Source organism: Gavialis gangeticus, unplaced genomic scaffold, assembly GCF_001723915.1.
Source record: "Gavialis gangeticus isolate Ggan-Ray unplaced genomic scaffold, GavGan_comp1, whole genome shotgun sequence".
In the NCBI taxonomy this organism is placed as follows: domain Eukaryota; kingdom Metazoa; phylum Chordata; order Crocodylia; family Gavialidae; genus Gavialis; species Gavialis gangeticus.
This window is the reverse complement of record NW_017728998.1, coordinates 28,817,991-28,832,430: the sequence shown is the minus strand read 5'-3', so window position 1 is coordinate 28,832,430 and position 14,440 is coordinate 28,817,991. Positions and strand designations below refer to the sequence as shown.

General features: G+C 38.2%; 1 protein-coding gene across 3 annotated transcripts in view; it reads right to left on the bottom strand.

Moving 5' to 3' along the window:
- The window catches only part of PHKB (phosphorylase kinase regulatory subunit beta), a 275,233-nt gene that overhangs the window by 26,960 nt on the left and 233,833 nt on the right, over positions 1 to 14,440 (bottom strand). For all 3 annotated transcript variants that reach the window (XM_019505661.1, XM_019505660.1, XM_019505662.1), the window contains 7 exons: positions 10,279 to 10,362; positions 9,701 to 9,805; positions 8,798 to 8,880; positions 8,619 to 8,709; positions 3,739 to 3,797; positions 3,482 to 3,644; positions 2,431 to 2,512 (listed from right to left, as the gene is read on the bottom strand). In XM_019505661.1, the coding sequence (XP_019361206.1) occupies positions 2,431 to 2,512; positions 3,482 to 3,644; positions 3,739 to 3,797; positions 8,619 to 8,709; positions 8,798 to 8,880; positions 9,701 to 9,805; positions 10,279 to 10,362 (667 nt within the window). The remainder of the gene's footprint in view (positions 1 to 2,430; positions 2,513 to 3,481; positions 3,645 to 3,738; positions 3,798 to 8,618; positions 8,710 to 8,797; positions 8,881 to 9,700; positions 9,806 to 10,278; positions 10,363 to 14,440) is intronic.

Genomic DNA, 14,440 nt, shown 5'->3' with positions numbered 1-14,440 from the left:
CCTCCAGCTTCATCTTCCTGCCCTCACCCCTGGGGGGAGTTTCAAAGGCCACATGATGTGTAGTCCTTGGCTGCTCAGAAGCGGATAGCCCTGTGTTACATAAACAAACAGCTGTTTTGGGGAACCTTTACAAAGCCGGCATTCTTATCGGGTTGTTTGTATCATTTCCCTGAAGAATCAAACTGTAGAACAAGAGCATCTGCAAGGTTGGATTGCTCAGAAACACTGTATTTATGTTACCAGTGAGCATGGGGGTTCTACAGAGATCCTGTAGCTTACAGACATTCTGTGAAGGGCATGGATAGAGCTTTTATCCAGAGAGTATTGCCAAAGAGGCCAAGAGGCCTACCCTTCAAAGCAGAGGATTAACTACAATGAAACCTGTCCACTTTTGCAGGACTGAAAAATTGCAGTTGGACTGGAAACCACCACATAGGAAGTAACAGTAAGAAAACTTTTAGTTAATTGGGTTTGAGATATCTACTGGATTTAAAATTCATAGCCAAGAGGACTGCTTTTCTCTACAGGACTTTTTTGTACTACAGGTACAACAATACCATTGCTTCAAGAGTAAATTTAGCTGTATTAGAAACTTGAGTTGCCAGATCATAGCAAGATCAGAGCTTCAGAACTCTGGGGATATCAGCCGGGAGCTTCTTCACACCATTATATGGTGCAAAATGAAGAACAGATAAGAAGATTTTGGTTTTTCCCATTTGTATATGTTTTAAACTAGCTATTTTGTGTTTAATATCAGTCTCAGTGTGCTAGTATAGGATGACAGGAGTTCAGTCAGGGATTAATGTTTTTAGTGCAAGGTCAGCAGATAATAAGGTTATTGCTGTTCACTATTTCATCTTGGATAAAACCGCTGACTTGGCATAGTTTACTGCAATCTGGTCAGATACATTGTAGGAACATCATTAAGCCCAAATGTTTATATATGGTTATTTAGTTAATCAAAAGTTGATGTATGGAACGATACGGTGGTTGTGTTAGTTACTTTCACCTTTAATACAGGACGGTTTCCTACAAGACGTTTCATCACCTTGTTTGGTGATGTAATAAACTGGGTATTCCAAACAATGACCCTATAGGGCTACTGAGGTCAAAGCAACATTTAAGGTCAAAGAAACATTTTTAGATTAAAAAAAGATATTAACAATATAGGTGGTCACTTCTCCCTCATGTTCAGAAGCTGAACAAGCCTTTCCTAAAACTTCACAAAAACCTTACAATTTTATATTTTTAAAATACAGAATATTATATTTGATGTGGTTTCTGACCTGTGATTTATAAAGTGATACTGTATGTAAGATGTGTTTATATCAGGAGAGCCAAGTCTCACTCAGGTTTCCCACCCTTAAGGTTAGGACCAGGGGTTGTCAACCAGCGGTACATGTACCCCCAGGGGTACTTGGAACAATCCTAGGGGATATAACAAGAGTGGGTGGGGATGGAGCACTGCCGCCTACCACCATGAGCCACTGCCTCCCAGGAGCAGGGTCAGGGGGTGGGGGGCGAGGGCAGCGGCGACCCTCTGTGGGCGGCATAGGCGCCATCTGACCGGCTGGATGTGGAGGGGTGCAGGGAGGAGGCAGAGCTCTCATGTGTCTGCTGCTGCTGCTGCCATCCACCACTCCATGCTGCTGCATGAGATTCTTGCCTCCCGCTCCGCATCCAGCCGCCACTACCAGAAGGGGTACAGTTCTTAAAAAAGGTTGAAAACCCCTGGGTTAGATTGCCCTTAGGCAGTGCCTTATGAATTTAAGTGGTGATGAGAAAAGTCACCACACCTAGGAGTATAAAAGGAAGGAAATATGGCTTGAATCCTAATTATTTGCTTGATTTCTTCTTTTACTAGGGCATGCATGTGCATATGGATCGAGAAGAACAATTTAGAGTAACCTTTGGAAAAGGTAGGAAACCCTGGGCAACCAAGCCTTTTTGGATGTTTTGACATATCTCATATGTATTTAACTCCAGCACTCTAATATAAAGCTAGATACAAAACTGAAGAGCAAATACCTCTAGAGATAATACTTGAAATTAAGTCCCTTTTCAGAATATAAATCAGTCAGTCTACTATTTCCTATACATTTCAGATTAACTAGCACTGGCAGAAACTGGTCTTCAGTTTCATTTTCATGTACAAGGTCAAACCCATTGTGACACAAATAAGTGTGCTCAGAATTATGAGCAGGTAACATACTGCATGAGAACAATTTAGAGGAGTTAATGCATTTAACAGCTCATTCCACTCTTCAGTATACAAATGTGCATTTTCCATTAAAAAAAGAAACTGCTTTAATGGAGAGGAAAATAGCTACAAAACGTCTCATGTGCATGTCCATTATTCATGTTTATCAGAACTACACAGAAACCTGCTTCCTGAAATATTTAGAATAATCAAATAAAAGGACCTCTTACCTTCCTTGGTGATGAAATTCGGTCCTTCCCTTTTCAGCAAAACACTCAACAATAATGCTTGACTTGCTAAGCAATTGCAGTCCTAAAAACAAGAATAAGCCTATAGAATTTCAATTGGGAAGTAAAATGCATCCAGGTTACGAACAAATTTCAAATCAAACCTAAGAACAGGGTTGGGTTTTCTGGGGGCTGCTGTTTTGTTGTTCACTTTTCAATTTTTCTATTTCTATACAATGCAAGTTCCAAGGAAGAAGGCTCTCCCCCCGTAAAATCTCAAATCTACTTGCCTTCTTCTAGACGGCAAGTAGTCAGTTTCAGGATTTCAGGTAGTAGGTGAGGACTGTCCGCACCTCACAAGCTCAATTCATATTGACTCCTTCATTTTCCATCTCTAATCATGGAAATAGTGTCATGGGTGACACACACAATATGTACTTCTTGTATACAGTTTTATAACTCCCTTTTCACTGCTGCATAGTCAATAAAATTGCAGCCATCCCAAACTAGGCCCCCTCCCCCAAACTAGAACTTGTCTCTGCTTTTGGCTTCTACCAATTGGCAATACAAAGCCTTTGGATGGGACGATCAGTTGACAAGACTTGTTTCCATTTTTCTACTGAGCCAGAATACTAAAATTTGAAACACTAGTTATTGTCCTCTAATACAGGAAGCAAACAGGGATTTTCATACTTAATCTGTACATCCAAAATCATGAAAATATGAAATCTGTTATGACAGACTTCATAACTTAAAGTGTGCTTTTTCATCTTCCATTTAGAAATGAGGTATTTATTTATATGACAGTGTCTCCCTTTTTAGATTATACTGGAGGTTAAAGGGAGTATGAAAACCGTTAGCTGGAATGTTGTTGGAAGGTTCTCTGACACCTGGACTATAGCAAGGTCAAGCTGAAGGTAGCACTCATTGTAAGAGAGGCCATAAGATTTAAAGGGATTCTAGCTCTGAAAATTGTCGAGTGTAGCAGGTAAGAATGACAAAATAAATCCTATCTGAAGACTGCAGTATAGAACAATTTATAAAATTTCCTTACATTCAGTTTCTGAAGAATTTCATAAGTTGATCTGTCTTTCCAATCATTAATATTTATTTCCGGTTGCTGTTCGAGTTCAGAAACATTTGGAGTACTAGATTGTCTCTTGACTTTTGAATGTTTTGGAAGTTCCAACTCCTCCAAACTCTTAAACACAGGAGGCCTGTAAAAAGTAATAGTTTGATTCTCTACAATGTAGAAAATGTTTCTTAATTTTAATTACCAAGCACATAATTAGATTTTGCATGTATCCTTACTCTGATTCACTGATTCTTAGGAAGTCAAGTTGTTCAACAACTGCACCAGATATTAAAGTCTGAAATTAAAAGAAAAAAATGAAAATACAAAGACTGCACACATCAGTCTGAATACTGCACATACTGACCTGAGAACAATGTCATAAACAAAACAAGATGCCCTTTATTAGACCAGTTAGACTGATCAGAAATTGCCACTTCTTTTTAAACTGCCATTTTTTGTTTTGCTTTTCATTCACTTTCTCTTGATTATGAAGAGTAAGTACAGTGTCACAACAAATCAGAGTGGGAGGCATTCTCCCAAATATTGGCAGGATGGGCTGAGGAGGTGGAAGGGGGAGGGAGAGCATTCTCCAGGGCTGGAACCATCCTAGGGCTCTAGGACAGTTCAAAACGGTGGACTCATCTACCTCTGGCCCATGGTGAAATGGAGGGCTGCAGGGAGCAGGGGGCATTCACACTGGTGACTGGCAGGATGAGTGGGTAGGGAGCATTTTTCTGAAGTTGAAACTGTCCCGGACCCCAGTCTAAGAGGCAGAAGGGACCTTCCCCATAGCTCAACCCAATCCCGGTGCCCGAAACAAGTGAAGTCACGCTCCTTGTACTCCCTGACGCAGCACCAACTAGGGTGACTCAAGTCAGTGCAGGAGGCTGGGACTGCAAGCAGAAAGGAAAGCAGTTCTCCTTGCCCCTTTCAGCAATATAAGGTGACAGACTGTCCGTTGCAGCTGCTGCTTTTCAGCAGGTGCCAAATGCCTACTGACAGCTTACCCTCTTCCCCAGAAGGGGAGACCACAGGCTGTGAAATCCCTGAGCTCCTCTAAGGGTGGGGGAGATTCAAGGAGTAACCTTCTAGTGCTCTCTGGCTGGAGAGCTCCTGCTGCTGTCCAGTTAGGGGCCTAGAATGCTCGAAGTCTCAGGGTATTTTTCTAGTGGTAAGAATATCAGCTTTTAGTGCTAGAAATGAATGCCAATCCAAACCCTTTGTTACTCATCATTTTTGGTCTATGCTGTATAAAAACATAGGTCTGTAAAAGTAGGCATTTAAAAATAGGAAGGGGGTGATATGAAAATGCCTTGCTTCTTGCTTATATGTGAACATTTAACATGGTATTGCCATATTATGCAAGAACCCTAGAGACCTCCAGTAGCCCGTAGGTACAGAAATACACAGTCCATAGTAGGAAATGTTTATGAATCTATATAAGCTACTCTGGCATGACAGCTGTATCTCTGAGTACTGAACACTCCTGATGCTAGTTAAGGAGCTGAACACTGCAACAGAGTGAGTTTTCTGGACAACTATTCTATTGTGCTTTTTGGTCTTCCCTCTCAATTTCAGTAACGTTGCAAAAACAAACATCTCTCCTGGTTTCTTCCTTCCTACTCTAGCCCCCAACTCATTTTAACTCACTGCAGTCTCCCCTACTCAAGTACAGGTTATGTAGTGGTTTATTCCGCTATTCTCAAAGTACTGCTACATGTACTTCTCTCAATCTGTCAGGTTTCCTTGCCACCTTCTGTGTACACCTGCAGCTTCTCATGCATACAGAGCTCCTGCTCCCTGTGTTTGCATTCAGGTCCTTTTAAAAACCTCAGTCTCAATTCCTATTTCAGCCTTGCATGAAGGTTACATTTTGGGTGGTGGTTGCTCCTGTTTCTATCATTTGTTCCGTAAAGGAGCTTACATGCTTTTTACATTTATCCAGAACAAAGGCTAGTTGTTTTACCAGCCAGTGTCAGTGGATTTTCACCCAATCCTCAGTATAACAAATCTACAGGGCTTCTGTAGTTTTAGTCCGTCATTCCTTAGTATGGAGCAGCAATTCTCAACCAGGGTGCCTTGAGATTCTTTCAAGGGTGCCATGGGATGCTGCACAACATTAGGATTATTAGATGTGAATTCCGATTCACAAGATAAACCCAGAGATTTCAAATAGGAATCCACAGGGTTAAAAACATTCTGACCTGTTGTGGCCTGAGTTCTCTGCAACAAAAGCATTGGTCTATTCTTTTTCTGTAGTCAAAAAACAAGCGAAAACCAGGAACCGGCACTTTCCAAGAGATGCCTTGAATCTAACAACGGGTGCCCTGAATCTAATGAGCAGTGTCTTAGGTCTAAAAAGGCTGAGAACCACTGGTCTAGAGGTGCTTTGTTCCCCCCCACCCCAAACACACACACACAGAATAGGTTTATTCTATTGAACCAATTAAGAGGCTTTTTTTAATATGTTGTTTTGCTACTCCTCAGTAAGTATATTCTATGCGTATACTGTGAACTTTTAAACTGAGTTTTCATGTTTGCAGTTTAAAGTGGAGTACAGAAATACTACAGAGTTGACTATCATAATCAAAGGCTGTTTTTCCTCTTTCTTTCTTCTTGTTCTTGTTTTGCTTTCTGGCTGACATCCCTCTTCATCTCCACCTTGCATAATGCCCCGGAGAACAGCCGACGATGAAAGTAGTTACAGACAGTGGAGGTGAAAATTAACAGCAGTGTTAGAAACCTTATGAATGATATGCTTCTTAAATGGATGAAAATATTTTCATGTACATTTCACAAACAAAGAACATGTACTCCTTTGGTGGAGGCATGTTCCAATATGTATATCTAAAACATACCAGCTGAATGTAATTTATAAAGATGCAATACATATTGACTTAATAGATAATGTATTATTGCCATCATATTGCAATCTTAGCAACTTTCTTAGGTTTTACACCGCTCACTGTTTAATATTATAAAACTTAAGAAATAAGGTGGAAAAAATCCAAATTTGATCATATCAATACAGTTATAATCTGTATTAAAATACTTGGTTCTAACTAAGCACGGGCAAACATGAAAAAACCCTGTTAAAGTATATAGAACCAAACTGGAAAAAGATATTACCTTTAAAAACAAGTAATCATCTTTCTCATTAAAAAAGATCCAAAACTTCTAGGCTGTTGGCATTTTATATATTGCAATGTGATAAAACCAAGAGAAATGTTGAGTTTAAGTTTCAATTACATAGCTGCCTTGTAATGTCCAGGGTGTTTATTTTTAATGGAATTTTGGAGTTAGAAAAAGAGAAATTAGGAGAATTCTGAAATAAGGAGTAGTGCTTATTTCAATATTTTGAAATGTCATTTCAATATTTTACAGAGGAATCATAGGATCAGGATGATTCCTATTTCATCCAAACCAGTTTGCCCATCCTTAGTTTAAAATTATAGTAGGAACTAAACCTTAACTGCAACAATTAATATACAATAAACCATAATGGTATATACTTTGCTAAAATGTGGGGAATGATTGCATTGTACTTTGTGCATTGCCCTGGACAAAACTCAGCAGGCTTTTAAAGAAATATAGAATGAAAAAACCTTGACAAGAGCAGAATATGTAATTTTATCAAGGTGTCACAATTGTTAACTGTGCTCATCACTAAATTAAGTGACTGAGACCATTGACAAATGAAAAAAAATACAGCAAGTTAAAAGGGGGCACGGAAATACTGCACATCTGCTGCTCCATGGTACCTGCTCATGCATCTACTCTTACCACCTGCAGCAAGTAAAAGTTAAATCAAAGCAATCTGCCTCTCAAATGAAGCTGGGCTAAGTGAAAGCTACTGTGGCATAATCCTTTACTTACTGCAGGATAAAAGTTTGGAAATAGACAATTACTGTGAAAGGGCCTGGCTGATGCCACCCTCTTAACTTTTAAAAGGTGACTGTACTTTTTTCCCTGCAATTTACATCCTTCATGAATAAGAAATTCAACATAAATAGAAGTAATTGTCAATCAGATAAACCTTCTTCAGTGCTGCTTATCAATTATTTAAAGAATTTTTGTGGTAGGATAGTGAGAATGGATGGTCTCCAATGACTTTGAAACAATATCATGTTTAAAACAACTTAAAGGCACATTACATAGAGGATTTTTGAGAAATTCTTTCATGACAATATAATAATTTAATCAAATACAGAATAATAGAAAGGATATTTACATTACAGTAAAATATTAGAAGAAGCTTATAGGTAGTAGGAAGCACTTTCCATGACAGGTAATGGCATCTGCATTAGGAAATTCAGCTTATAATAGCAAGAAATTGTATGAAGTCTGCTTGGCTACTGTTATTTTAGAGAGTTACTGACAGCCTTTATATGCTAGAGTTAGGAATATTCTGTTTGAGAGGTGAATACCTTCCGGGATGTAAGAGATTTTAACTATGACACTATTATCAATAAGCCAAATAAATGAGTTTTTAAACATATTAGCAAAAACTGGGTGAATGACTCACATTAAAATGTAGACAAAACAGTTGATTTGGCCATCAGTGCAACATTAAAGATGGTTTCAACATGTTATCTGGGCAAGGGTCTCCCATTAAGATTTATTTTGAAGAGCCAAAACATTAAAACTACAACATACACTGTCTCAATTAGGATTTTAGCAGAGCCAAAACATAGACTGACCTAGCCAAAAAGAGATCTCTCAATACTTGGTATCAAGGACTTGACCTCTGGTGACAAGAGGAATGGGAATAAGGAAAAGAAAAAACATCTTTCCCAGCCCTTGGGGGGAAGGGGAAGGAACGGGAGAGGATGCCTCACCATTTGTGGAGAATGTAATTACACAAGGCTAATGCAAGAAGGCCCCATGCTTCTGCTGAAAAATAGGATTTTCATTAAATATACATGACTTCAGAAGTAAGCATAACTCTGAAATTAATTTCATCTTTAGTTCTATGATGCTAAATGTGCTACTGAAAGATCACACAGAAAAGAGAAGAATTTTGCTGGAATGAGAGGTCTACAGAAATCATTTACAACATAAGGAGTGAGAGAGACTACCAGAGCATGAGTGAAACATTTAGGAAAAAAAGAAATACCTGAACTCTATCAACATGAACCTTCACTCCTCCAATGATTCCCTTTTTAAAGTCTGCCAGCATATCCAATATTGGATTGAATCTGCTTCCCCTAAAATTTAAAAAACAGACACATTAATATCACACATGTGTAATCATATTACAAATTATGCTCCTCTTAAGAGATATTTATTCCATACCTTATGTTATCTTCACGGATGAGCACAAGGAACAAGGGGCGACCATGCATTTTCCAATACTGCTTAATGAACTGCAATGCATTCTAGGTAAATGAAAACGTATGTGCATTAGATACAGGGAACTCACAGGCCAATGTAACAGCAGCAAGCTAAAATAAAGCCGTTACTTAAAAACCCAACAGATTGATGGTTTGGAAGTTAGCAATCAAATGTTTTTAGTTCAGAAAAAACCAAAAACAAATGCAACAATGCAAACAGTTTTCAAATGCATAATTCTGCTCAGACTGGTTATTTACTTCATACTTAACATTTCATAAGGGGAATAATAAAAATATGTAGGGTTTGAACTGCTCTGTATAGTATGCATAGAATGCATTGAGCTGCTAACACAGAAAGCACAGGTATTACACCTTCTATACACCAGAAGTCTCTTCTTCAACTGCAGGAATGGGAAGGTACAACAGACAATGTTAGTGCTCCTGCCCTTCACTTAGGTTCATCCAAGGAATGCAATTTTCAATTGTTGACCAGACTCAATAAGAGAAGCCTGATGAGGCTCTGAATCAGAGCATCTCTTAAATAAATTTGTCAGGCTTATGTCCCCAACTAAGAACACCTGCTTCCAAAAAGAAGCAAAGGTTTGTGTTATTTTAATGCCACTCACTTCTGAATGATCAGTCACTGAAGAACATCCACTAGGGTCTATTCTGGACAACAAGTACAGTCATCATAATATTTTTAGTGTTCTTCCCATCGTAACTTTCTATTCCTTATGTATTAAGACATACATACTATAGATTTTAACGTCCTATTTCCTATACTGTATGTCATCAAGCCTTTAGAGCTATTCCTAGGGAAAACTTGTATTTCACCAGTTTTGCATAAGACAAAACAAATAAATACCTTAATGTCATCAATCAACATCATAACATCCTGAGACATGTAGAAGTCACTTAGATCAAAAATGATTGGGTAACAAACTACAGTCTTTCCTAGTATGCGATAAATCTGTGGAGAGAGAAACTAATGTTAACCATGTCTCTAAAAAACTTGAAACTACTTAATATTAACACAGCCTAAAAACTAAAAATAGTCATAATTTTGCAAAACTGTCAAAATAGTAATGAGCTGCAAAAGGGACTCCTGAGACAAAAAATCTTAGGAATCCACGTTCTTTTTTAATTAAACCAGTTCACCCCTATTATCATCATGGCTGTCTTGGGTGAGTAAGTATTACTGTAATTGGATGCTTAGGAAAGGCGTGAAATAATTTAACAGTGAGATAGCTTGTGCTTTATTCTTAATGGGTTTACAAGGTACATTAAAGGCATTTTAAAACACAAAACAAGATTTATGTACAGTAAATAAGATTACATTTATTAAATTGAACAATTTAAATAGGTCTCTGGATCCAGTGAATAATTCAAAGTATGCCTGGAATACACACTAATTATGTAACAGAAACCCATCATTTCAATGACCTTTGATGTTCCAAGGCATCCTATAGGCCTGTCAGGTCTTCCAGATAATCCTAGTTTGTCATTGATTCCCAAATGGAAGTAAGCCTGTAAAAAAAAAAGTTGTGAACATCTTAAGATAATTATTTTAGACAGAGGTTCAGGCCTTTCTGTTCATCTCAGGCAAGAAACAGCTGAAATGTGAATTCTCCCTTTTTTTTTCTTTTTTTTTTTGGAAGAGGAGGCAGACGAGGACATGCATTTAAGATATGGTAATTCTTGCCATTACCTCCTTTTTTTAAAAAAAAGATAGTCATCCATATCACAGTAAAAGAACCAAGATATACAAGACTAGACTACCATAAATCGATGTGCAGTCAAAAGACTGAATTTGGCCCATTACTTTGATAAATACTTGTATACCTACATTTAAAAGTTCATTCTGTATTTAAATGAAACTGGGAATAGATTATTAAAAATCAGCTATAAGTAACAGTGACAAACAATATTCAATCCAATGAAAGCTACTGTTGGAAATGCATTAAAATTGAACTTCCGCTGTGTAAGTATAGTTTTACCTCTTTAGCTAACTAAATTCTTAGGAGATATTGTTCTTCATGGAAGTGAAAGGACAGCTGATTTTAACCATAGCATAGTGGAGACAGTTAGGCACTATATTAGCTTTGCAAAGATGCTTTTTACTATGCTTGGACATCTACTATGAGCCTGAACATCAAAGCCATTATATTGTCCTTGGTCTTTTCAGACAGAATTAGTTCCTAATTCTGCAACTTGTGTGAATGTTGTGTCCCTGGATTGGTGCAGTGACTCCTGCTGATGTCTAGTGTACTTCATGACTGTCTATTTAAAGCTCTGTTTATACAGACTACATTAACTCAGACCAAATTAATACTTAAAAATCTCAAATCATCCTTAATGTAGCTAAAATATCTATGTGAAAACAAATCAATAATAAAAAAAGGAAAGATAATGTTCCCTAAGTTTTGATATTATTTTTGCATTTTTACAGTTTTACCAATAGATTATTTTTTATTTATCTATATATCTTGTGTTCTTTTGTATTCTAGAATATAAAAAGCCCTGTAATCATACAATACACAGTTTATTTTTTGTTTTAAGAGCACAAACTATCATTACACTTTCATTTTTATTTGCATTTAATATCAGGTCTCACATACTTTGAAAATGCCATTCCTAGGGCAAAATAGAATTGGAACAGCAATGCAGAAGATTAAGATACTTTATTCTGAGAGCCAAGGAGATTAATGCATTAGTAACATGTAATAAACAGACATCTTTGGTTCTTTGCTCAATCACATTTATGTAAGCTATTTTAAGTTATACTCAGCATTATTTCACCTGATATACTGATAAATACCAAAGACTTATAAAACTCTATCAGATTGGTTGAAACATAATGAATATGTGTAACTACTTGAACTGTAGATAAGCAAGACTACCCATGCAAATTAAAAACCAACGTTGGCAACTGCCATTTTGAGCAATTTGAGATGACAAACTTGCTATTACTAAAATTAAATTAAATTCCTTGAGAGGCAAGATGACTTAGGATTTCAAATGAATAGCTGGTACAACCCTACGAAATATTTGCCTCTTGCATTATTCCTGGACCATCATGGCTACAACATCACTCCAATATTACCATTAAATCGCCTGTACCTCTATAAGCTACATTTGGAAAAATTTCCTCGAGCAGAATTTCTCTTTAGATGCAAGCCAAGAGTTATTTCAGGGGCCAAGGAGGATGATATTTCAGACCAACAAAACTAGATAACAACTTAAGATGTTAGAACTTATGATCAAAAGCATAAGAAGTAGAGTTGGTGCCCTGGACAAACTATGCAGGACAGGGGAGGGAGTGGTTCCAAGAGGGAGTCGAGTCATTCTGAGAGCACAGCAGGAAGGGAGCATAACAGTGCAACAGTTTTATCCATGCCAGGAACTCCTAAACAGTCCTTAGCTGAGCTGCTGCCACTGCAACATGCTCTGCCTTCTGCAGCTGTTGCTCTTATCACAGCAGCATCAGCTGCAGACTGTTTCAGAGATCTGCATAGTTAAGTCCTAGGGCTGCTCTTGCTGCTGGGGGGTGGACCCCATGGGGAAAGTTAGGGTTGGAAGGGACCTCAGGAAGTCATCTAGTCCAATCCTCTGCTCAAAGCAGGACCATCCCCAACTAGATCATTCCTGCCAGGGCTTCCTCAAGCCGGGCCTTAAAAACCTCCAGGGATAGAGATTCTGCAGCCTCTCTAGGTAACTTGTTCCAGTGCTTCACCACCCTCCTAGTGAGAGAGTTTTTCCCAATATCCAACCTAAACCTCCCTTGCTGCAGCTTGAGAGCACTACTCCTTATTTATTCTCCTAATTCAGAAATTAGGAGAATTCCAGCGTGTCAGAGCAGCCTCCACGCTCATGTGTAGGTACCATTCATGATTTAGATTTTTTTTTGGAATAATGAAGGCTCATTGAATACAACAAGCCTTCAGGCTCTAGTCAGCCCAATTTTTCTTCTGCTTTCTAAACCATACAGACTGCACAAAGCTGCAGTTACTGGTTCTACAGTAGAGTGATGTATACAGAAAAAGGTCAAATTGCTGCAGAAAGTAAAATAAACATATCTAACCAAGCTGCTGAGTGATTATGGAACTACCAAGGGAGAAAGGAGAATTAATGCAAAACAGGAAGACAGACATGGAATAGCAGCTGTTTTGAGAATAATCCCATCTCTAGTGAAGTGAAGCTGATGAGAGAGTAGCTCAAAGACATTGAATATACGCTTTCTGTCACAACGAAGAGAAAGCTTTCTTTTGTGGAAAATTATGTTCCTCAACTGTGAACATGTTTTGCAGATTAAGAACAATGTAAACTTGCCTGAAAACTATTTTGTGCATTGACAACATTTTTTTTTTCTCTCATTGATTTCAAACCTGGAATCAGCATTATGGATCATTTCAATCACAATGCTGTCTTGAACAAACAAGTCCCTTCTCTGTAGTAAACAATATGGGTGTTTATACACATGCTCTGAGGTTGGGGGTGGAGGGGAAGGAGGGAAGGGCACTTAAATTAGAGTGGCTCCATGAGCAGCTCCAATTAAAGCACTGGAAGCATCTTGTGTATCAAAATGGCATTTGACGAGCTTAAGATAAAGTGCCCCCACCACCCTTTTGAAGTGCGGGGACACTGATACACAAAATGTGAGAGGCTGCCAGAGCATGGTAATTACTATGCTCCAGACAACCTGATTGAGTCTGTTCTGAATGTTGGAATTACAGGACATAAGAGCAGCCTCCCTGTTCGTGTATAGGCACCCGTAGTCCTCTTATCACCAGTTACCCAACCCAAGTAACCATATTCAAGTAGAAAAAAGTTTTAGATACAGTTCAATTCAAAAAAAGCTGTATTAGTGTCTGCATGTAACAAAAATCACAACTACATTAAAGCTCGTTACTCTTGCAAATGCTATAGACCAACAGGGACCAACATGTTTGACAGGCATGCCACAAACATAGCCCACACCCTCCCTGACTGCTACTCCACTCCTCTGCTTTCTGCTCCCAGCCCTGTGCTCCCTGCCCAATCTGCCATGTGCCGGTGTCACTTGTGACCCATGTGCAAAGGTTGGCCACCCTTGTTGCAGACCATACATGAATGGCAAGTCGCATATGGATTATAACTTAACACTAGATGGGGCTTATTTCTCTAGGTCAACATAAAAAAAAAAAACAAAAAAAACCCCACACACACAGGTAAGAGAATTCAGGGTTCACAAACATCAATTATTTCAGAAATTATAAAAGCTTATTTTTTCATTTAGAGAAGATTCATTATTTGGTTGTTTAAATTATAGTAAGTTTTTCTTTTAAAATAAACCCATTTAAAATGAAACCTGAATGTATGACAATATGTAAAGCCTACAACATTTCAATAAAAAAATATAAATACTGAATCCCAGGGCCTTTATTGAAAGCTCTGAGTTGCATAGAAAGAACTTTAGTTACAGACTAAATAGTTCATTACAGCAAGAAAGAATCAGGGAGAAACATCTAACTTCTGAAGACTAGGTTTGTAGGTATTGCATAGCAGGTTACAAATTGTATTAAAGGGCTTGACCTAGTGAGGGACTCAGGGGCCACCGGACCAGGCT